The sequence below is a fragment of the Macaca nemestrina genome, chromosome 15, assembly GCF_043159975.1.
Source record: "Macaca nemestrina isolate mMacNem1 chromosome 15, mMacNem.hap1, whole genome shotgun sequence".
In the NCBI taxonomy this organism is placed as follows: domain Eukaryota; kingdom Metazoa; phylum Chordata; class Mammalia; order Primates; family Cercopithecidae; genus Macaca; species Macaca nemestrina.
This window is the reverse complement of record NC_092139.1, coordinates 47,194,219-47,217,332: the sequence shown is the minus strand read 5'-3', so window position 1 is coordinate 47,217,332 and position 23,114 is coordinate 47,194,219. Positions and strand designations below refer to the sequence as shown.

The 23,114-nt window shown below is 35.0% G+C and overlaps 1 protein-coding gene across 19 annotated transcripts in view; it reads left to right on the top strand.

The window, feature by feature from the left end:
* The window catches only part of LOC105481498 (taspase 1), a 441,844-nt gene that overhangs the window by 55,170 nt on the left and 363,560 nt on the right, over positions 1 to 23,114 (top strand). For 18 of the 19 annotated variants that reach the window (XR_986975.3, XR_986974.3, XR_011613532.1 and 15 more), the window contains 3 exons: positions 820 to 940; positions 7,382 to 7,466; positions 17,761 to 17,840. Coding sequence is in view for 14 of the 19 variants with exons in the window: in XM_071079677.1 (XP_070935778.1) it covers positions 820 to 940; positions 7,382 to 7,466; positions 17,761 to 17,840 (286 nt within the window). In the remaining 5 variants the exon portion in view is untranslated. The remainder of the gene's footprint in view (positions 1 to 819; positions 941 to 7,381; positions 7,467 to 17,760; positions 17,841 to 23,114) is intronic. The other variant, XM_071079681.1, reaches the window with a different exon arrangement.

Below are 23,114 nucleotides of genomic sequence, written 5' to 3'. Positions count from 1 at the left end.
GAGTGGATATCCTTGTCTTGTTCCTGATCTTAGGGGAAGGCATCCAGTCTTTCACCATTAATTACAATGTTAACTCTGGACTTTTTTTTTTTTTTTTTTTTGACGTAGTTAGGATTTACTCGAGCCTTGATCTCCCAGGCTTAAGGATCCTCCAACCTCAGCCTCCCAAGCAGCTGGGACCACAGATGCATACCACCACACCTGGCTAAGTTTTAAGTGTTTTTGTATAGATGGTGTCTCACTGTGTTGCCCAGGCTGGTCTTGAACAGCTAGGCTCAAGTGATCCTCCCACCTCGGCCTCCCAAAGTGTTGGGATTACAGGCGTGAGCCACTGCTCCTGGCCTGGCCTTTTCATTGATCCTCTTTGTCAAGTTAAGAAGTTCCCTTATCTAGTTTTCTGTTTTTCTCATGAAAGGGTGTTGGATTTTGTCAGATGCCTTTTTTCCGTGTTTTTTGTTTTTGATATAATCATGTTTTTTTTTTCCTGTATTTTATTAATACAGGGTATTACACTGATTTTCAGATATTAAACCAATCTTTCTTTCCTCTTGTTTGTGGTATACAATCCCTTTTATATTTTGCTGGATTTGTTTTGCTGGTATTTCTTTGATAATTTTTTTGGGTCAATATTTATAAAGTATATTGATCTGTACTTTCCTGCTGACATCTTTGTCGTGTTTTCACATCAGGGTGGTATTGGCATCATACGATGGGTTGGGAAGTATTCTCTCACCTTCTAGTTTGTAGAAAATTTCATGAAGAATTGGCATTAATACTTTTTTTAAGACTAATATTTTAATTTTTGTTTTTGTCTTTTAGGATTCTCCTTTTACAAATGCAGGAATGGGATCTAATCTAAATCTGTTAGGTGAAATTGAGTGTGATGCCAGCATAATGGATGGAAAATCCTTAAATTTTGGAGCAGTTGGAGCACTGAGTGGTATGTGGGCATTATGACCTACTATCTTTGGAAAATCATGCACGTGACCATTTCATGCCTTCTAAAGATGATTATGGTCTTTTTCACCATTACTGCTTGGAATAGTGTTTAAAACAAATATACTTCTTTTTTTATTGAATTTAAAACATACAGTCTTAGTTATACGTAGTTTTTGGTTTGAATTTGATCATTCTCCCGTATCCCTTGAAGAGATTAAAGACATTTAAGACTTGATTTAGAATATTAATTTTACAATTTGAAATACACACTATAGTTTTTGTTGTAAAAAATTTCAGGTAATATAAATAAAGTTTACCTTTGATCCTCCAAATCTTTTCTTTCTCATTTCCTTTCTCCCTGGGGTTTAACCAGTAAAAATCCAGTGCTTTTATCTATATTTTTATGTAATAGAAACACAGTTTTATTTTGTGCCTGTATTTGTTTTCTTAAAAAATAAATGTGTTAATTATTATAAACTTTTTAGATTTAAATATAATCTTTGGAGATTTTTTCCACATCAGTACATAAAAGATAATGTCTCATGTTTTATACTTCATTTTTTAAAGTAAAATATACATGAAATATGTATTTTATGTGTACAGTTTCATGAATTTTTAGATGTAGACATCATATAAGCCGCCACCTAGATCAAGACATTCAACGTTTCCGTGTCAAAATGTAGAACATTTTCATAATCCCAGAAGGGCCCTTTATGCTTCTCCTCGGTCCATACTTCTTGTGCTGTCTTCCCCCATGCTAACTTTGGGTACCATAGATTAATTTGCCTGTTCCTAAAACTTACTTCTGTGTCTGTTTTCTTTTGCTTAATGTTATGCCTGTGAGAGGGATCCATGTTTTGTGTCAGTAGTATTTTATTTTTTACCACTTAGTAGTATTTCATTGAGTGAATATACCATAACTTCTGTATTTAGTCTCCTCTTAATGGGCATATGAAATTTCTAGTTTTTTACTTTTTTGAGTAAAGCTTCAGTGAATATTATTTTACATGTCTTTTGGAAGACATATGTACTTCTGTTTGGTTTTTTTTTTTTTTGAGATGGAGTCTCATTCTGTCACCCAGCCTGGAGTGCAGTGGTACGATCTTGGCTCACTGCAACCTCTGCCTCCCAGGTTCAGTTGGTTCTTCTGCCTCAGCCTCCCAAGTAGCTGGGACTACAGGCACCCATCACAATGCCTGGCTAATTTTTTGTATTTTTAGTAGAAACAGGGTTTCACCATGTTGGCCAGGCTGGTCTTGAAGTTATGACCTCAAGTGGTCTGCCGGCCTCGGCCTCCCAGAGTGCTGGGATTATAGGCGTGAGCCACAATGCCTGGCCACATATGTACTTCTTTAGGTACATATGCATATATGTTTTGCTTTAATAGATACTGCTGGTTTTCAAAAGTAACTGTTGCAATTTATACTCCCACTAGCAGTGTAGGAGCTTTTCAGTTACTCTGCATCCTTGCCAATTTTTGGTATTGTTATTGTTTTTAAAATTCAGCCATTTTGATATGTGTGTAGTGGTATTATTTAGTGTCCCTAGTGACTTATGTGTGTAGTGGTGTCCAATTCGAGTGTCCCTAATGACTTATAAGAGCCTTTTCATATGCTTATTAACCATTTAGATATCCTTGTTGAGAAGTGCATGTTCGCACCTTTTGCAGATTTTTATTTGATTATATCTTCTATTGATTTGTTGGAGTATTTTAAATATTTTACATACAAATCCTTTGTAAGATACATGTAGTATGGATATCTTCTCCCAGTCTATGATTTGCCTTTGCAGTTTCTTAATGGTGTTTTTTGATGAATAGAAGTTTCTGATTTTAATGAAGTTTAAGTTAGCAACCTTTTCTTTTATGATTAACTCTTTGTATTTTAAGAAGTTTTTGCCTGTTCAAAGTTATGAAGATAGTCTTCATTCTTTTCTTTCTGTAATTTTATTGTTTTTATCCTTCACATTTAGCTTTCTTATCAAGCTCAAATTAATTTTTGTATATGTAACATAGGGGTCAACATTTGTTTATTTTTTCCTCATATGGATATCCAAATGGTCCATTGCCCTCTATTGAAAGGAAGTCTTTTCCTCATAGAATTGTGTTGGGAAATTAGGTGGCTGTGTGATAATTTTTTACTGTACACTGTTATGGCTGCTTTCAAAAATGAGTTGGGACCCGGGAGGCGGTGGAGCTTGTAGTGAGTGGAGATTGCACCACTGCACTCCAGCCTGGGTGACAGAGCGAGACTCCGTCTCAAAAAAAAGAGTTGGGGATTTTTTTCCCTATTCTTTGAAAAGGTTTGTATATGATTGGAATAATTTCTTTTTAATTGTTTGAAAGAATTCATAAATTATTTCAAATTAGTGGGGTTTTCTTTGTGGGAAGTTTTAAAAGTAGGATTCAATATTTTTAGCATTTATATGATTGTATTTTCTTTTTCATGTGCATTTTTCTAGGAATTTATCTGTTTCATATGAGTTGTCAAATTTGTTTGCCTAAAGACATTTTAGTTAGCTTTCTTTATTGATTTCTAGTTTAATTCCACTGTGGCCAGAGAATGTACTATGTATGATACCAATCCCTTGAAGATTTTAGAGACTTGCTATATGGCTCAGATTATGGTGTGTTTTGGTAAATTTCCATGTGAACTTCAAAACAATATGTATTCTGGAGTTGTTGAGTACAGTGCTCTATATGTGTCACTTAGGTCAATTTGGTTATTTATTTGTTCTGATGTTTTATATCATTTCTTTTTTGTGATAGTTAAGAAAGGGTGGTTCAATTAGTTTTACTTTTACTTTTTTTACTATGAAGTTTTATTGGTATTTAATACAATTTCATGTGTTTGAAGGCCATTAGGATTTCTCTGGGTACTACCTGTTCATACCTGTTGTGTGGCTTACCTTTTAACTCTGTTTATAATATCCTTAATCATATTGCAATTAAAAATTTTTCTTTGTCCAACTTACTGCTTTCTCTTTTGTGGCTTTTGTATTTTGTATTTCTTAAAGTCTCTTATAATTTATAAGCGTAATTTACTTGTATTTTCTTCTAACACATGTATAGTTTATTTTTCCTTTACCTCTTGAATGCATTTTTTTTTTCCTGAAATGACTGAGAATTGTTCCTACATAGTTAATTGAATAAGTACAGTTTATTAAATGACTGTAATACCCTAGGCATTGTTCTACAGTGGTTTACATATTTTATTTATTTATTTATTTATTTATTTATTTATTTTTGAGACGGAATCTTGCCCTGTTGGCCGAGGTTGGAGTGCAGTGGTGCGATCTTAGCTCACTGCAACCTCCGCCTCCTGAGTTCAAGTGATTCTCCTGCCTCAGCCTTCTGAGTAACTGGGATAACAGGCGTGTGCCACTATGCCTGGCTAATTTTTATATTTTTGGTAGAGACAGGTTTCACCATGCCGGCTAAGCTGGTCTTGACATCCTGACCTCGGGTGGTCCGCCTGCCTTAGCCTCCCAAAGTGCTGGGATTACAGGCGTGAACCACCGTGTCTGGCCCAGTGGTTTACATATTTTAAATCGTTTAGTTCTCACAATACCCTTATGAGGCCTATGCTTTTATCCTATGTAATACCATTATGAGGTCTATGCTTTTAAATCATTTAATTCTCACAATGCTCTTATGAGGTCTGTGCTTTGCAGATGAGGAAACTGAGACACAAGAGAGATTCAGTAGTTTGTCCAAGGACATTGTATTATTCCGGGTAAAACTAGAAGACAGAAACCATACCATAGTTTAAATAGAAGTTTAATATAAAGAGTTATTAAGCAGTGATTGGAGAGTAACTCTGTAAACATGGGAAGAGAACTCAAAAATGTATCCTAGGGCAGAGGGAGAATACCCAAAGAGAACACATTTGGAAGTAGGTTTAGACCTCATTGAAGAAGGTGTGGCTATCATCCACTGTATGGCAGAGAAGTTGCTGAATTACCCAGGCCAGAGCTAGTCTATAGTTAATGTGTGAGTAGGATCAATCCTGTGAGGCAGAGGCAAGCGTAGGCTGGTAGGTGGGCACACAGAGGTCAAGATGCTGTGAGAATTAAACCTCCCTGGGCAGGATAAAGATTGGCCTTTGGCTCACTGCACAGGCACCCTGTGGAACACTTGCTATGTGTGCCTGTGGGGCTGAGCATTGGGTGTGGGGATCAACATCCTGAACTGGAGTATGGTCTCATTCTTTCTGGAGCTCTCAGCTATGCTGCTGTGGCACCAATCAGGAGCCGGAGAAAACGTGGTGTCCAAATGCTGGAGAAAGCTGCTCCCTGTGGGCACTTAGCACAGGAGAGTACCACATTGGCCAAAGTGAAGCCTGGTGAGCAAGATACCCTTTCTTCCTACAGTATTTCTTTAGTGTCCTCTACTGACAAAACTTACCCATTGTGCTAGCTGGCAAAGGAAACATACTTAGAGGGCCCATATCCATTTTCACACATCAGGCAACAAAGGGTGAATTTGTAGCTGAGAAGCGATAAACTGATTAACTGGAACAGTTACAAAGTAGTCTGACTCCTAGGCTTTTACCTTTGTGTTCTTTCTCCCTCTTATATGTAGTTAACCCTTTTCCTACTGATTTGAAATATTAAATACCTAAATTCACAAGTGTCTGTTTCTGAACTTTAGCTTTATTCTATTCCATTGACATATTTGTTTATTTTGTACTCAAACCACTCTTTTTTAATTAGAATAGCTTCAAATAAAAAAAAAGATATCTTGCAGGGTAAATACCTCTTCATTTTTCTTTTTCAAAGTTTTCCTGGTTAAGAGTCAGCTTCTCATGCATCGTGGAAATCCTTTTGTGGTTTGATGGAGAATTGGATTTATAAGTTATAAATTGGATTTATAAGTTATAACATACATATATAAGTTATATAAACTTATAAATGTATGTTATATAATGTATACATATATATGTTATATATGTAAATGTATATACATATATACACATATACATATATATTATATACATATAAATGTATACATATATACATATATACATAAACTTATAAATGTATACATATATAAGTTATATAAACTTATAAATGTATGTTATAACGTATAAATCCAATTTATGACTTATAAATTGTTAATTTATAAATAATATTAATAAAGTTACAAATTGGATTTATAAGTTGGATTAAATATTTGGATTTATAAGTTAACTTGGAAAAGTTTAATGTCTTTACAATATTGAATCATCACATCCAGAATTATATTGTTTTCAGAAGTAGGAGACCTGATTTGGGCTTTTCTTTATCTTGTTTTGTATTTCATACTTTTTTTGTGGAAGATTTGGTATTGAACTACATTTCTACAGTTGGTTTTGCTTAGAATCAATCTGTTGGCCTTAATTTAAATTTTTATAGTCTCTTTATATATCCCACTGATGATTTGTTTGTATTAATAATGTCCTGAAAGGAAGGCATAGATTAATGATGAAGGGTATAGTCTTCGATATTAGCTGCCTCTGTGTTAAAATTCAGCGCTGTGATCATGGGCAGGCAACTTAACTCTCTTTATAAATGTTTTCTCATTAATCAGATGGGATTAATAAGTGTTGGTTATATGACAGAATTGAAGGATCAGCGAACTCATCCGATACATTTAAGAGTTTGGCACTAGGCCTGCAGCATATTAGGAAATAGTTACTTTCATTGCCTTCCACCATCATCATCATTGTTGTCATCACTGTCATTGTCTTTGTCATTGTCATCTTGACAGTGTTTATGACACTCAAACTGTCCTGTCAATTCTCCTGGATAAGCACCGTCACCTCACTTGTACATACTGGTTGGCCTCTTGGAAAGAATCTGAACCACATTTTAGTTTACAATCTTTTATACAGTTGGCCTTCTCTCCCACCCTTACCCAATTTGAAGGACATTTCCCCGTTCTATCTCTCTTGTAGGTGACATTTAAAAGTTTTGGCTTATTTTTCCCCCATTAATTTTTATCTCCAAGGTCAACTTGAAGCTGTTTATAATGATGTTTATTCTTTAAAGGGAGTTTGTGGTTTTGTGGTCACTAAATGCCTGGAGCATGTATATAGTTTTGATAGTAAGATAGTATCACATTTTCAGTTCATTTTAAACACTCTATTCTGAAATCTATTAAAAAAGATTTAATTTAATTTAAATATATAGTATTTCAGTTCAGCCTTTGCTTCTGTAGCACATGACAAAACATGAGAATATGTATTTTATATTTGTTCTTTTCTTGCTTCTAGGTTTTCATTTATTTTTTGATTTAACTCTTATTGCTCATGGTTATTAAGGGTTTTCATTAGTGTTAGTTGATATATCAAAAAAGAATTTCCAAGATATATTCAAGTTGTTTTATTGAAACAACTGCAAAACTGAGTGGGAAACTGAAAGACATTTCTGACATCTTTTTTGCCAATTTTTTTTTTTATAGGAATCAAGAACCCAGTCTCAGTTGCCAACAGACTCTTATGTGAAGGGCAGAAGGGCAAGCTCTCGGCTGGCAGAATTCCTCCCTGGTAACCACTTTGTTCTTCTCAACTTTCCCTGTCTTTAGTGCATTTTTATCCACAGAAGGCTGATGCTGTTGGTTACATACCAGGTATCATGCCTTTGAAGAAGAAGATAAACTTTGTTCTGTGATCATGGAACATTTTGTACAGCTGATAAAGTTCTGGATGGAAAAGAATATTATGGATTAAAGCAGAAAGGGGATCAGTGTTCAACTGGGCTCATTTTATTTTGAAACTTAAAAAAAAAGTTACACATTGTAGTCTAGAGTCTAAAGTAATTTTTAAATTTGAGAAGTTCTTAGCATAAAAGTACATGGAATATAGTAAATAGCCCTTATGAACCTGTGATCCAGCTCCAGTAATTACCAGTGTTTTGTTCTTATCTGTCTCATGCATCTCAGGTTTTTTCCTATAGGGTTTTTTGTTTTTGTTTTTGTTTATTTTTATTTTATTTTATTATTTTTTTTTGAGATAAGGTCTCACTCTGTCACCCAGGCTGGAGTGCAGTGGTACAGTCATGGCTCACTGCAGCCTTGACCTCCTCTGCTCAAGAGATCTTCCTGCCTCAACCTCCTGAGTAGCTGGGACTACATGCTTGTACCACCATTCCTGGATATTTTATTTTTTTTAGAGATGGGGTCTTGCTATGCTGCCCAGGCTCATCTCAAACTCCTTGATTCAAGCAATCCTCCTGCCTTGGCCTCCCAGAGAGCTGGGATTATAGGCATGAGCCACTGTGTCTGGCCCCTATAGTATTTTAAAGCAAATCCCCGACACCATAGTTTACCCTTAAATAGTTTTGTAAGTAATTCTGTGTTTGCAAAACATAGCCACCGTACTGTTAGCTTGCCTAACAATATTAAAACTTATGCTTTAATACCATGTTATACTTAGTCTATGCTCAGCATACCTGGTTATGGAGGTTACATTAATGTTCTGTGTTCAAAGTTGTGGTGACAGTGCTGTAGGAATCACTTTGTTTGATTCTACTGTGTTTTGAAGTCACAGAAAATATATAGTTAAAAAAAATCTTAAATCCTTTACCCAGCTAGATTTAAAATTTTAATTATATATATCCCAGTTTAATTATGGCACTAGAGAGTCAATTTTGAAAAAATTCTCAAATATTAATTTTTAATATGTGTTTTTGATCAAGCAGTGGTAAGGGGTAGCAAATCTGATTTATTGAGATCCTTTCTAATATCTGTTGGATTGATTTCAGTAAGTTTCCTGGTAACTTATTGATTTCAGTAAGTTTCCTGGAAAGTGAGAAAAGTGATTTAAAAAAATCTTCCCTCATGATTTATTTAAAAAATGCTTCTCTCATGATTTATGTTAAACCCATGCTATTTTGTTTAACTGGTATGAGATTATCAATCCAAAATTTACTAAGTATTTGTTTAGTAGGTACATGTGGAGTCCTTCTATCCATACGTTTTTAAGGGAGTAGTAAGTGCAAAGAGATTGTCTCTGGATTTATATTCTCTGTAATGTGCATTTAAACATGACTGTGTTCTTTCACCCAATATTTTCTATTGTGTGTAGAACCTAATTAACATGAACTAAACAATTTAGAAGACATGTACCCAGTAGGGAGGAGAAGATGTAGTTGTTTGGTTGGCAAGAAAAATAGCATAAACAGTGTAAAAAGCATTTGGAAGTTCACCTACAAGTCTACTATAATCCCGTTGCCCCCACTCCTCATGGCATTTACCAAGCAAATTCTCAAATTTATATGGAGGAGCAAATGTAAAAGAATAGTAAAGACAGTTGTAAAACAGATGAAAGAGTTGGACGTACTTAATGGATAGCATGATACTTTTATATAATACTATAGGAATTAAAACAGGTTGATATAAGTATAGATAAAAAGATCAGTAAGAACTGCAAGTCTAGAAGCTGACTCAGTGCATGAGGGAATTTGGTCTGTGACAACAGTGTCATCTCAAATCATTGTGGGGAAAAATAATGGTGTATTAAATAAATTGTGTTGGGACAGTTGGCCACCTAGTGCAAGAACATTAAATTCCGATGTCATATCACTAAGAAAATGCCCAAACCCAAAAGTAAACAAGTGTAGTATAAAAATATTAGGAAAAAATATGGGAGAGTATTCTTATGACTATGAGGCAGCAAAAAATTTATTAAGATAAAAAATAAAGCTAAGTATTGAAACATATGACAAGTGAAGATGTATACCGGTTATACAACTGAAGATACTACGATCAGAATTAAAAGACAGTATGTCCTTTGGAACTGAGAAAAATTATTTGCAGGATATGTAGCAAACAAAAGATTATCCAGAGTGTTTATGAACTAGAAAATATCAATAAGAAAAAGACAGCTCACATTTTAAAATACAGTAAAGGATACAAATAGGCAATTTATGGGAAAGAAAATATTAATGGGATATAAACATGTGAAAAGGTGCCCAATAATATTAATCAAGGAATTGTTAGTAATAAAATAGATGATATTTTCACCTTTTTCAAGTAGCAAAATTAACAAAGACCAACAATATGCAGAATTATTCAGGGCATAGAAAAATCGGTTCTTTTGCTGTTGATGGGAACATAAACAGCTGGTTGAGAGACATTTGGATATTATTTATTAAGTACAAATTAAAAATGCACATTGTATGCCCAGCATTTCTATCCTGAGACAAAATGCCTTCATAAGAAGGCTCATACAGCACAAGAAGGCTATAGCATTGTTGTTTGTAGAATATAAAAATGTAAGCTCCCGAAATACCCATCAATGGCTAAATAAACTGTTTTCTAGTTATATTATTAGATATCCTGTGGCATTAGAAAAAAGGACAGAAACATTTGCGTATAGTAACATGGCTTACTGTTAGAATTAATTTACTTGGGCTGCTTTAACAAAATACCTTAGATTCAGTGGCTTAAACAGTAGAAATGTATTTCTCACAGTTCTGGAAGTTAAGAAGTCCAAGAACTAGGTTCCAGCCTGTTTGGTTTCTGGTAAGCGTTCCTTTTCTGGCTTGCTTTCTCACTGTGTCCTTACACTAGAGATAGGGGTATAGGTATAGGGAAAGGGTTGTTGAGAGAGAGAAAACTTTCCTTCTTATAAAGACACTAATAGCATCACGAGGGCCCTACCCTCATGACTTTATCCAACTCCGATGATCTCCCAAAGGCCCCATCTCCAAATATTATCATATTGAGGGCTAGGGCTTCAACAAATGAATTTTTGGGTGGACACGATTCAGTTCAGAAAGGGATCTCACATTGTAGAGTAAAAAAATCAAGTTGCTGATGATATGTTCATTTTGACTTCTGTTTTCTTAAAAACATTACAAAACAATATGATGCATACCTGTTTTCTGCCACCTAGGATAGGAAATAAAACACCACCAAAAGATTTGGAGCTGCCTAGACTAAACTCTGCCAATTTACATTTCTGCCTACAATGTCTTATGATCATTCAACCAAACACTTAACAGGAGTAATATAATATTTTAAAAATCTTTCCAAAGTTAAAAGGGAAGAGATTTAACATGTACTCCTTGTTCCTTCCACTGTCTCACATGCTCACGCTGACCCCCATCTCTGCCCTACCTCTAGGTAACAATAACCCTGATTTTAAGCTTTTCTCATTGCCATATATTCTTTCATATTATTACAGCATATCTAATACTCTAATTTTCTGTGGCTACATAAATACGTGCATAGATGTACAAAAAAGACTTGTAAAGTAGGTTATGAAGCCCACTGTGATCACCTCAGGGAAAGAGGGAAGAGGGAGTAAGATGAGGCAGTTGTCCAAGGGGACATATGCAATATTTTAATATTTTACAATGAGAAAACATACAGGTGAAAGTGATGGCTACCTCTTTATTAAAATGATATTATATAATAATGGTACACCTGTCTGGAAGTAGCTGGTTTTCTCACAAACATAGTTTTCAACTTTATGTTTTGAGTATTTTGATATTTTAGGTATTTAATATTTTCATATGAATTTTAGAATTAGTTTTTCTATTTCTGTAAATAGCCTGCCAGAATTTTGTTTGCGATTCTAATATATGCATTTATTAAGATTTTTAAACTCTCTCAACTGTTTTATAGTTTCCAGTGTATAGATGTTGCACAGCTTTTATTATATTTATGCCTGGTACTTCATTTTTTTGATGCTGTGGTAAATGGTGTACTTAAGCATGTTAATTTCCAAATGTTCGTTGTCAGTATGTAGAAATATGATTGATTTTAACATATTGACATTCTATCATGGGAATTTGGTAAATCCATTTGTTTTAGTCCCAGTTTTTATAGATTCCATAAGGTTTTCTTTCTTTCTTTTTTTCTTTCCTTTTTTTTTTTTTTTTGAGATGGAATCTTGCTCTCTGTGGACCAGGCTGGAGTGCAACACATCTCAGCTCACTGCAATCTGTGCCTCCCAGGTTCAAGCAATTCTCCCGCCTCAGCCTCCTGAGTATCTGGAATTACAGGCATGCACCACGATGCCCTGCTAATTTTTGTATTTTTAGTAGAGGAGGGGTTTCGCCATGTTGGCCAGTCTGGTCTTGAACACCTGACCTCAGGTGATCTGCCCGCCTTAGCCTCCCACAGTGCTGGGATTACAGACATGAGCCACCGTGCCCAGCCAAGATTTTTTACATAAATATTATGTCTCCTGGGAATGAGTATAGTTTTATTTCTATTTCTAATCTGGATTCTTTTGACTAATTTTTTTTTGTGCTTTATTGCATTGGCTGGAACTTCCAATGCAGTGTACAGTAGAGAAGTGTGAGAATGGACATCCTTCCCTTGTTTGTGATCTTAGGGAGGAAGCATTTGGTCTTTCACCATTAAGTCTGATGATTGCTGCAGGTATTTAATCACAGATGCTCTTGATCATGTTGAGAAAGTTCCCTTCTTTTCCTAGTGTATTAGACCATTTTGATGCTGCTATGAACAAATACCCAGGACTGGGTAACTTAATAAAAAAAAAAAAAAAGAGATTTAGGCTGGGCATGGTGGCTCACGCCAGTCATCCCAGCACTTTGGGAGGCCGAGGCGGGCAGATCACGAGGTCAGGAGATCGAGACCATCCTGGCTAACACGGTGAAACCCCATCTCTACTAAAAAATACAAAAAATTAACTGGGTGTGGTGGTGGGCGCCTGTAGTCCCAGCTACTCAGGAGGCTGAGGCAGGAGAATGACTTGAGCCTGGAGGTGGAGCTTGCAGTGAGCCGAGATCACGCCACTGCACTCCAGGCTGGGTGACAGAGCGAGACTCTGTCTCTTAAAAAAAAAAAGAGGTTTAATGAACTCACAGTTCGACTTGGCTGGGGAAGCCTCACAATCATGGCAAAAGGCGAAGAGGAGCAAAGGCACATCTTACATTACATGGTGGCAGGCAAGAGAGCGTGTGCAGAGGAACTGCCCTTTATAAAACCGTCAAATCTCATGAGACTTACTCACTATCACAAGAACAGCATGGGAAAAACCTGCTCCCATGATTCAGTTACGTCCCACTGGGTCCCTCCCACGACACATGGGTATTATGGGAGCTACAATTCAGGATGAGATTTGGGTGGGGACACAGCAAAACCATGTCACCTAGTGTGCTGAGAACTTTAGTAGGAATAGGTGTTGTACTTTGTCAAATGCTTTTCTGCATCTGTTGAGATGATCCTATAATTTAAAAAATTTAGTTAGCTAATTTAGTGATTTGTTGATTTTTGACTGATAAAGCAGCATTCCTGGGATAAATTCCACTTGGTCATAATGTATTATCCTTTTTATATATTGTTGGCTTCAGTTTGCTAATATTTGGTAAAGAATTTTTACATCTATGTTAATGAGTGATACTGGTTTATAGTTTTCTTGTAATAACTTTGGTTTGGGTTCATTTTGCTTTTTGGTTGTGTGGGGATATATATTTCATCAGCTTTGGGAAAAAATTGCTCATTATCTCTTCAGATATTTTTTTCTGAATCCCTGTCTCTTCTATTCTATTCACAATTCTGATTGCACATAAATTCAGCCCCTTGTGGTAGTTTACAGATCACTGACGATTTGTTTACTTTTTTCATTGTTTTTTCTCTGTTTCATTTTGAATAGTTTTCATTGCTGTCTTCAAGTTTACTAATTATTTTTCTGTCTAATCACGTAATATCTTGCTGCCTGCTAATCCCATTCAGCTTGTGTTTTATTTCTGACGTTGTTATTTTTATCTCTACAAGTTTGATTTGCATCTTTAAAAAAATGTCTTCCATGTATCTACTTTACATGCCTAAACTTTCCTCTAGCTTTGTGAACATATGAATAGTGTTATAACAATTATTTAAATATCTTTGTTTGCTAATTCTGTCCTCTTTGTTATTTATGGATTGTTTTCAGTTGAATGATTTTTCACCTCATTATAGGTTACCTTTTCCTCCTGTTTTGCGTGCTTGGTAATTTTTATTGGGTTTCAGACATTGTGAGTTTTACCTTTTTGGGTGCTGTGTATTTTTGTATTTTAAAAACGATTCTTACATTTTATTCTAGGATGTGGCTAAGTTACTTAAAAACAGCTTGAGCCTTTCAGGTTTCGCTTTAAACTTTGTTACATGAAATGAGAAGCATTTGGCCTTGAGCTAATTTTGCCTTGCTATTGAGGCGGAATCTTTCAAAGTGTTATAACAGATGCACCTAGAATGAGGCCTTTACTTTGGCTGGTGGGAGCAGGAGCTGTTGTTCCTGGCTGTCTGAACTTGGAGACTTGGTTTTTTTTTTTTTTTTTTTTTTTTTAAACTTTCATTTCATTTGTTCCAAGACTTTGGGTAATGTCTTCTTACACATACACTGATCTCTACTTAGCTGAAGACTAGAGGGATACTCTGCAGATCTCTAGAGTACTTTCTATATGCAGTTCTCTCCTCTCTGGTACTCTATCTTATGAACTGTGGCTATGTGGCTTCTCTGGATGCCCTTTCTGGATGTCACTTCAACTCAGAGATACTGCTGGAGCTCCTGTGCTGTGGTTTAGAAACTCTCTAGGCAATAATGAAGGTGAACCCTATGATTGCAGTAAGACAATCACAAGGTTTACCTTGTTTCCTCTCTCTCAAGGATCACTGTCCTATGTTGCCTAATGTCTCAATGTCTGAAAACTGCTACTTTCTGTATTTTGTCTTTATTTTTTTCTCCATCTTGTCCCGAAGTGAAAAATCTCTCATGTACCTGGAAGTTAATCATCTAAATTATAATAGAAATGAGATGACTAGAAATATTTGGATCACATGTAAATAAGCTTAAAGTAAAAACATTATAAATTTGGTTATGTTGATTTAGGGTATTCAGAGAAAATTTTTTTTGACTATATTACATTTAGACAGTGAACTCTAGAGAGTTTCTGCTATAACAAAACACCTTAATACCATAAACTAGGTAGCTTATAAACAATAAAAGTTTCTCACAGTTCTGAAGGCTGGAAAGTTCAAGATCAAGGAGTTGGGGAATTCAGAGTTGGGGCAATCAAGAGGGCTAATCCCATTCAAGAGGGCTTCACCCTCATGACCTAATCACATCCCAAAAGGCCCCACCTCCTAATGCCATCCCAATACTTGGGGGTGAGGTTTCAAACTATGAATTTTGTGGGAATACAGTTGTATATGTTAGAACATGACATAATGTTTAGAATGCTTCAGGCACTGTTCTAAATGCATGAGATATGTTGATGAAAAAATGAAGATCTCTACCCTTATGAAGCTTGAAGCTTTTAAGGAATTTATGCAAAGATAAACTAACAGATAACAATGTGTAAATTTATCAATTATATAATACGTTAGAAGGTGGAAAAAGGGAAAAGGAGCAGGATAAGGGGATTGTGAGTACTGGGTAGAAAAGTGCAGGGTATTGGGATGCATTTTTAAGGAGGCCTTATCAAGGAGGGATGTTTGAGCATGTGAAGGAGTTTCCCATTTGGGAAATTAGGGGAACAGCCAGACAGAGGAAACAGTCAGGGTGAAGACCCTGAGGCAGGAGCCTCCTTGATATGTTTGTGGCTTTACAAGACATTGAGTAGAGTACACAAGGGGGCAAGAGGAATAAGAGGTGAATTGGGGAGTGGGGAGAATCAGATTCTATGGGAGCTTATAGATTTTTAAAAAGACTCTAGTTTTTGCACTGGTCCTCACAAGAGGTTTTACAGGATTTTGAAAGAGGAGTGCCATTACCTGAATTGTATTTTACAAGGATTTTAGTGGCTGGTGTATTGAGAATTGTCTGGGGTCAGGGAGTACAGGGCAAGGCAAGCATAAAAATAGTGAGGCCACTGCAGCATTGTGGGTATCAGATGATGGTGGCTCAGACCAAGGTGGTAGCAATGGAGGTGGTGAGAAGTGGTCAGATTCCAGATCTGTTATAATGATAGAGTCAATGGGACTTCGAAGTAGATTGGCGTGAACCTTTTCTAAAAGTTTCCTCCTTGGAGAATCAGAAGAATGCTTGAGAGAAGTTTGAATTGGTACTGCATTTAATGTTTGGGAATGTGATTTTTTTTTTTTTTTTTGACATGTCAGTACAGTTTTTAGTAAAAGCTTCTGCTAAAATGATTTCAAAAGCAGTTATATGATATTTTGTGCAATGATGATCTACTATACAGTAATTTTTTATGTTAAGAAAAAGGGTAGATATTTAGTATGCTTATCCATAAGATGACATCCAACTATTTGCCTCCCTATGAATATTTCACAATGCCCAAAGTATTTAAAAACTTAAATAGCTGACAATAGCAAATTAATTTTACTTAGACTCAAACCTTTGAATGATTAAAAAATATGTAAAATAAAGCTAAGAATATTTTGTAAAATGCCCCTCACTGATTCCAGATACTGGAATTGAACCCAAAATGACCAATGGGAGTGCTGAGAATATTAGATTCAACTCCAAACTTTTGTCTTGATCATTTAGTTTACTACTTCAGCTTCTCTTTTACATCTTCTCATGAAGAGAATTATTTCTTTTATCAGTTTTTGTTTTTCCTAGAAGAAGGAAATGCTAAAAATGCCATCAGGACCGTTCAAATTTGCATCCAAGCTCCTATTTAAGTTATCTTAACATTTAAACTTTATGTGACAGCTTTTCTTTGCAGTGGATTTCATTTCTTACAAGAATAGGAAAAACTGTTTTCTATTGTTAGAATCCTTTCGAATTTTTTTTTTAAAAATTGAATTTTGAAGAGGTAAAGTTGTTTATTGTTATTGGCCATCTCTCCTTTCTATTTAAAATAGTCCCTCCATCCCCATCTTTATGTATATTAGAAAGCAGTTATTGTGGTTAACCATTTAGTTTCCCATTGGAGCCATTTGGATATGTTTTTGAGGGTCTACTTAGATTTTGTTTTGCCAGTCTGTCACTGGTCTTATTAACAGTCAAATCTTAAGACTTCAATATGTATTACTTCGAGTTTTTAGTGTTGGAATGATTAAAATAACAGAAACAAAAAATAGGGAGTGGAAAACTAGCAAGTAGGCACAAGTTCAAGGAATCCATTACTGGCTGGCTGAGATCTTTAAGTAGTTGGCTATGGAAGAAGATGGAGTGATTAATTATTATGGTAACTGCTTGCTATTACTATTTGCTTAATCAAATTACTTAGGGAATGGGGTAGTTAATTATCCTACATGCTATTTGAAATATTTGAAAACAAGTCTTTTATATTTAGCTATCAGTATCCTTTTATCCACTTTGTTATGTTAAAACTTGCTGTTTAGGACTTAAAAGTTACTTTTGGGACATACCATAGTACTTTACTTACCACAGTAAAAATGATTCTGAGGGTTATGTATATATTTTTATTGCATCAAGGCTTAGAAATGTAACCATACATATTTGAGCATCTCTAGATGTACCCACTAATTTTGGATGGATCCAGGTATTCTACTAGGTAATAATGCCAAATCTGAAGGCATTCACTTAATTGTAAACTGTTAATTTGATTAATCAATCTTGTAACATTAACTGAGAACCCTGTTGGTCCAAGATAAATCTTAATATTTTCTACTGAGAAGTCAACTATTTTTACATCTTATTATGTTGAGTTTTGCCAATTTTTACTAATCAGTTATTGCAAATGGTATTGTAACATTCCAATTGTAAAATTTCTAATTTGGGGAAAAATTTTCAGGAATTTTTTAGCATGCAGTCATCTTATTACTTTGAGGTAAATCAGGAATTATGTCCATATGCAAGACTTTTTCTCAATTGCCTTACCATATTACCTATATTTATTGAATATGTAGGAGAAGATGACACTGAATTTTAAAAATAATTTTTCTGTTGTTAGCTTTTTAGTTGGAGAAGGAGCCTACAGATGGGCAGTAGATCATGGAATACCCTCTTGCCCTCCTAACATCATGACCACAAGTGAGTAAAAACTTAAAAAAAATTAAGCTATATGAGCATATATACCTGAAAGTATAATATTGCTTCTGTTGTGACCCACGTAGCACAGATATTTATGGAAGAAAACTTACATGTTGAAAGATTTGTAGTTAAAAGATATGTAGAAATTTATTTCATTTTAAGCCACCTTTATATTCCCGAGGTCATCTCACTGCTTCCTTATGCTTTTGTAAAAGTATTGCTAAAAGATTCCTTTTAGAGATTACTTAAAATAACTAATAAAACCATAATACCACCCTTCAATGAGAGAGAGAGAGATGGAGAGAGAGAAAGGGAAGAAAATATAGGTCAGTACTTAACAGTCCTTGAGCTGAGGGAAGGACTTTTTAGATACAAGTGCAAGGGAAGGAAAAACAAAGGTGTGACTACATAAGAGTTAAACTGAAAAACAGTTATCACAAATATAATAAAGGGATAAATATCCTTAATCTATGAAGAAATTTGCCAAATTTACCAAATTAAAAACAGCACAAATACAAGTAATTGCCCAATATAAAAATGATCAAAAGTCGTAAGTACGTAATATAACCTAACAGGCAAATTCAAATTAAAATGAGTACATGTTGAATTTGTTCCCTTTTAACTTTTACTTTTGAAAGATTTAAAACATATTATTCCTGGTAATTGTTTGGTTAAATAATCATAATACATTGTAGGTATAAATGTAAATTGGCGGAGATTTTAGAGGACAACTAAGTAGTACAACTAAGTGTTCTGCTTCTAGGAACCTGTCATTGGAGATAGACAGAGATTTATATAGAAGGGTGCTCAAGTGAGCATTATTAAGAATATACAAAATTTTGAAAAAATCTTGTACCCAACACAGAGGAATATGAGTAAATAAATGATCATATATTCTTAAAATGAAATGTTATGAAGTAACTAGAAATTATTTTGAAGACTAATCTCTGATAATGATTAAATCTAATGACTGAAAAAAGTGAAAAATGAAGTTATAAGTATGTATGTTTGTGTATATTATATGTCTATTTTAAAAATATTTTCATAAAATGAGAGAAATATTAAAAACATACACTAATTATTTTTTAAATAAAAATTTTATTTTTATCACTGAAATCTTGAATATAATTTAAATAATCAAATGAAAAAATGAGGATTAACTCCAAGGAAACCAAGTTAGTTAAATAGGGTATAATTAGCCAGGTGTGGTCATGCACTCCTGTACTCTCAGCTACTTGGGAGGTTGGGGCAGGAGAATCCTTTGAGCTTAGGAGTTTGAGGCTGCGGTGGGCTATGATTGCACCACTGTATTCCAGTTTGTGTGACAGAGCGAGACCTTGTCTCTAAAAAAAAAAATTATATTCGGAATGAATATTCATGTAGTGCTAAAAGTTGTAATATAGGGAGGCTAGAGGGAAGAGAAATGTGTGTGTAGCAGTAGGGCTGGATTATGAGAGTTTTAAATTCCCGTGATTGCTGTCACTCATTATGTCTTACAGTCTTTCCAATGGAACTTATTTTACAGTTCTTATATCAGGCAAACAAGTTAGGTCATCTGTCAGTTCCCTTTTTTTTCCCTTGGAGACAGGCCACCTGGCACCTTCCAGTCTAGAATCTTACTAGGTCTGCTGCATGGCTGCCATCCTGAACTGTGCCTTGCTTCACCTTGTGATCTCCTTCGCTTCTCTCCAGTATCAGGTTCTCTGTTTCCTGGATCTCATGTGTTTTTCTTCCTTTTTTATTCCTTATTCAGTACATACAAGACTGAAAGTCAGTTTCCCTTAGGTTTTTGAGGAAATTGTTATCTTATTATCTTGTTTCCAGTCTTGCTATTATGCAAGACTCACAAATGTTTTAGTGTATTTTTTCTGTTTGGAAGGAAGCTCTTGATTCCCATGTTTTGATGATCACAATGAAGCATCTTGGGGCATTTTTTTTTTTTTTATTCTTTATGTTGAGTGCTCATTTTGCACATTCAGTCTGGACATTTATATGCTTCAAATTTGGAGAAATTAAAAGAAAATTTTGGGATAATTTCTTGCTTCACATTTTCTGTATTTTATTTTCCTAATACTTATTTTTTAAACACTTTTAATTTTAGGGGCACATGTACAGGTTTGTTATATAGGTAAACTCACGTCACAGGGGTTTGTTGTACAGACTATTTAGTCACCCAGGTATTAAGCCAAGTACTCTTTAGTTATTTTTCCTGATCCTCTTCCCCTGTCCTACCCTTCATCCTCAGTTAGGCTCCACTGTCTTTTGTTCCCCTCTATGTGTCCATGTGTTTCCATCATTTGGCTCCCACTTATAAGCTAGAGCATGTGGTATTTGGTTTTCTGTTCCTGTGTTAGTCTGCTAAGGATAATGGCCTCCATCTCCATCTATGCTCCTGCTAAAGACATGATCTCATTCTTTTTTATGACTGCATAATATTCCATGGTGTATATGTACCATATTTTCTTTATCCAGTCTATCATTGATGGGCATTTAGGTTGATTCCATGTCTTTGCTATTGTGAATAGTGCTGCAGTGAACAAATGCATGCATGTGTCTTTATGACAGAACAACTTGTATTCCTTTGGGTATATACTCAGTAATGAGATTGCTAGGTCAAATGGTAGTTCTGTTTTTAGCTCTTTGATGAATTACCACACTGCTTTCTACAATGGCTGAACTAATTTACATTCCCACCAGCAGTGTATAAGCACTTTTTCTCCACAACCTCACCAGTATCTGTTATCTTTTGACTTTTTATTAATAGCCATTCTGACTGGTGTGAGATAGTATCTCATTGTGGTTTTGACTTGCAGTTCTCTAGTGATCGGTGATGTTATCTTCTTTCCCACCTTAACCCCTGATAGCTACTAATATATTTTACGTTTGTATAATTTTGTCATTTCAAGAATGTAATATAAATGGTATCATACGGGCTGTAACCTTTTGGTATTTGCTTTTTTTTTTTTTTTTCCGCTCCTGACTCTAACTCTCTGGAGATAACATCCACATTGTGTTTGTCAATAGCTTGTTTTTTTTTTTTTTTTCATTCCTGAGTGTTCATGGTATGGAGGTACTACCACTGTTTAGCCATTTGCCCATTTATGTCTGGGTTGTTTCCAATTTTTGGCTATTATGAATAAAGCTTCTGTAAACATTCTTGTACTTTTTTTGTGGTTCTTTTTAAAATTATGGTATCATACACATAACATAAAATTTACCATCTTAAACATTTTTAATGGTATAGTTCAGTAGCTTTAAATATTTTCTTACTGTTATGGAACTAACACTATCATCATCTATAGAACCCTCTTCATCTCGTAACACCCAAACTGTACCCATTAAACAGTAACTCCCCATGTCCCTTACATTTAGTCCCTGGCTAGTTCATTTTTGTCTCTATGAATTCTGCTTTTATAAGTGGAATCATAGAGTACTTGTCCTGTTGTAATTGGCTTATTTCACTTAGCATGACTTCTTCAAGGTTCATGTTGTAGCATGTGTCAGAATTTCTTTTTAAGGCTGAATAATATTTCATTGTATGTATATACCACATTTTGTTTATCTACTCATCCATTGATGAATACGTGGGTTACACTACCTTTTGGCTGTCATGCATAATGCTACTGTGAACATGGCTGTACAAATATCTGTTTGAGTCCCTGCTGTCCATTTTTTTGGGTACCCAGAAATGGAATTGCTGGATCACATGGTTATTCTATTTTTATTTTTTGAGAAGCCACCATATTGTCTGTTTTCCATAGTGGCTGCACCATTTCATATTCTATCAACAGTGCACCATGGTTCCAATTTCTCCATATCCTTGTTCTTTCCTTTACTTTTTAAAAAATAGTTGGCATCCTAGTGGCTGTGAGTTGGTATTTCATTGTCATTTTGATTTGCATTTTGATAATGATTATGCTGTTAAAGTGTCTTTTCATGTGCTTATTAGCCATTTTTATATCTTTCTTAGAGAAATATATATCCTAGTCCTTTGCCTATTTTTCAATCAGGGTTTTTCTTGTTGAGATAATAGGAATTCTTCATGTGTTCTGGATATTAACACTTGTCAGATATGGCTTGCAAATATCCCATTCCATGAGTTGCCTTTTCACTCCATTGATTGTGTCTTTCACTCATTGTGTCTTTTAAATTTTTATCTTTTTTTTCTTTTATTGTCTATGTTTTGGTGTTATATCCAACCTTTTCTCCTATGTTGTTTTCTAAGAGATTTATAGTTTTAGCTCTTACATTTAGGTCTTTAATCCATTTTGAATGAATTTTTGTATATGGTATAAAGTGGGGGTCTAATTATTTTGCATGTGGTTATCTAGTCTTTCAAACAGTTTGTTGAAGACTGTGGTTTCCCTATTGAATGGTGCTAGTACCCTCATGAAATCATTGACCATACACGTGAAAGTTTATTTCTGAACTCTTTAATCTATTGCATTTTTCCGTGTAACAACCTTTATGCCATTTCCATATTGGTTTTTTTGAGATGGAGTCTCACTCTGTTGCCCAGGCTGGAGTGCAATGGTGCGATCCTCTGCTCTTTGTAATCTCCGCTTCCTGGGCTCAGACAATTCTGCCACAGCCTCCTGTGTAGCTGGGATTACAGGTGCCCACCACCACACCCGGCTAATTTTTTTTGTATTTTTAGTAGAGATGAGGTTTCACCATGTCGGCCAGGCTGGTTTTGAACTCCTGACTTAAAACGATTTGCCTGCTTTGGCCTCCAAAGTGCTGGGATTACAGGCATGAGCCACCACCCCTGGCCTCCATGCTGTTTTGATTGCTGTAGCTTTGTAGTAAGTTTTGAAATTAGGAAGTGAGACTTCCAGCTTTTTTTTTGTTTCCAAGATTGTTTTGATTATTTAGAGTCCCTGTAGATTGTATATGAATTTTAGGATTGATATTTCTATTTTAAAAAAAAAAACGCTATTGGGATTTTGTTAGGGATTACACTGAATCTGTAGATTGCTTTAAGTAGTATTGACATCTTAATAATATTAAAGCTTCCAATTCTTGAACATGGATGTCTTTTCATGATTAACATCTTTAATTTCTTTCAGCAATGTTTTGTTGTTTTCGGCATACAAGTCTTTTGCCTCCTTGATTTTTGTTTTTTTCCTAAGCATTTTATACTTTTCGATGCTATTGTAAATGGGATTGCTTTCTTAATTCATTGTTAATTTATAGAAATGCAACTGATTTTTGAGTATTGATTTTGAATCATACAACTTTGCTGAATTTGTTAGTTCCAGTGGGTTTGTGTGT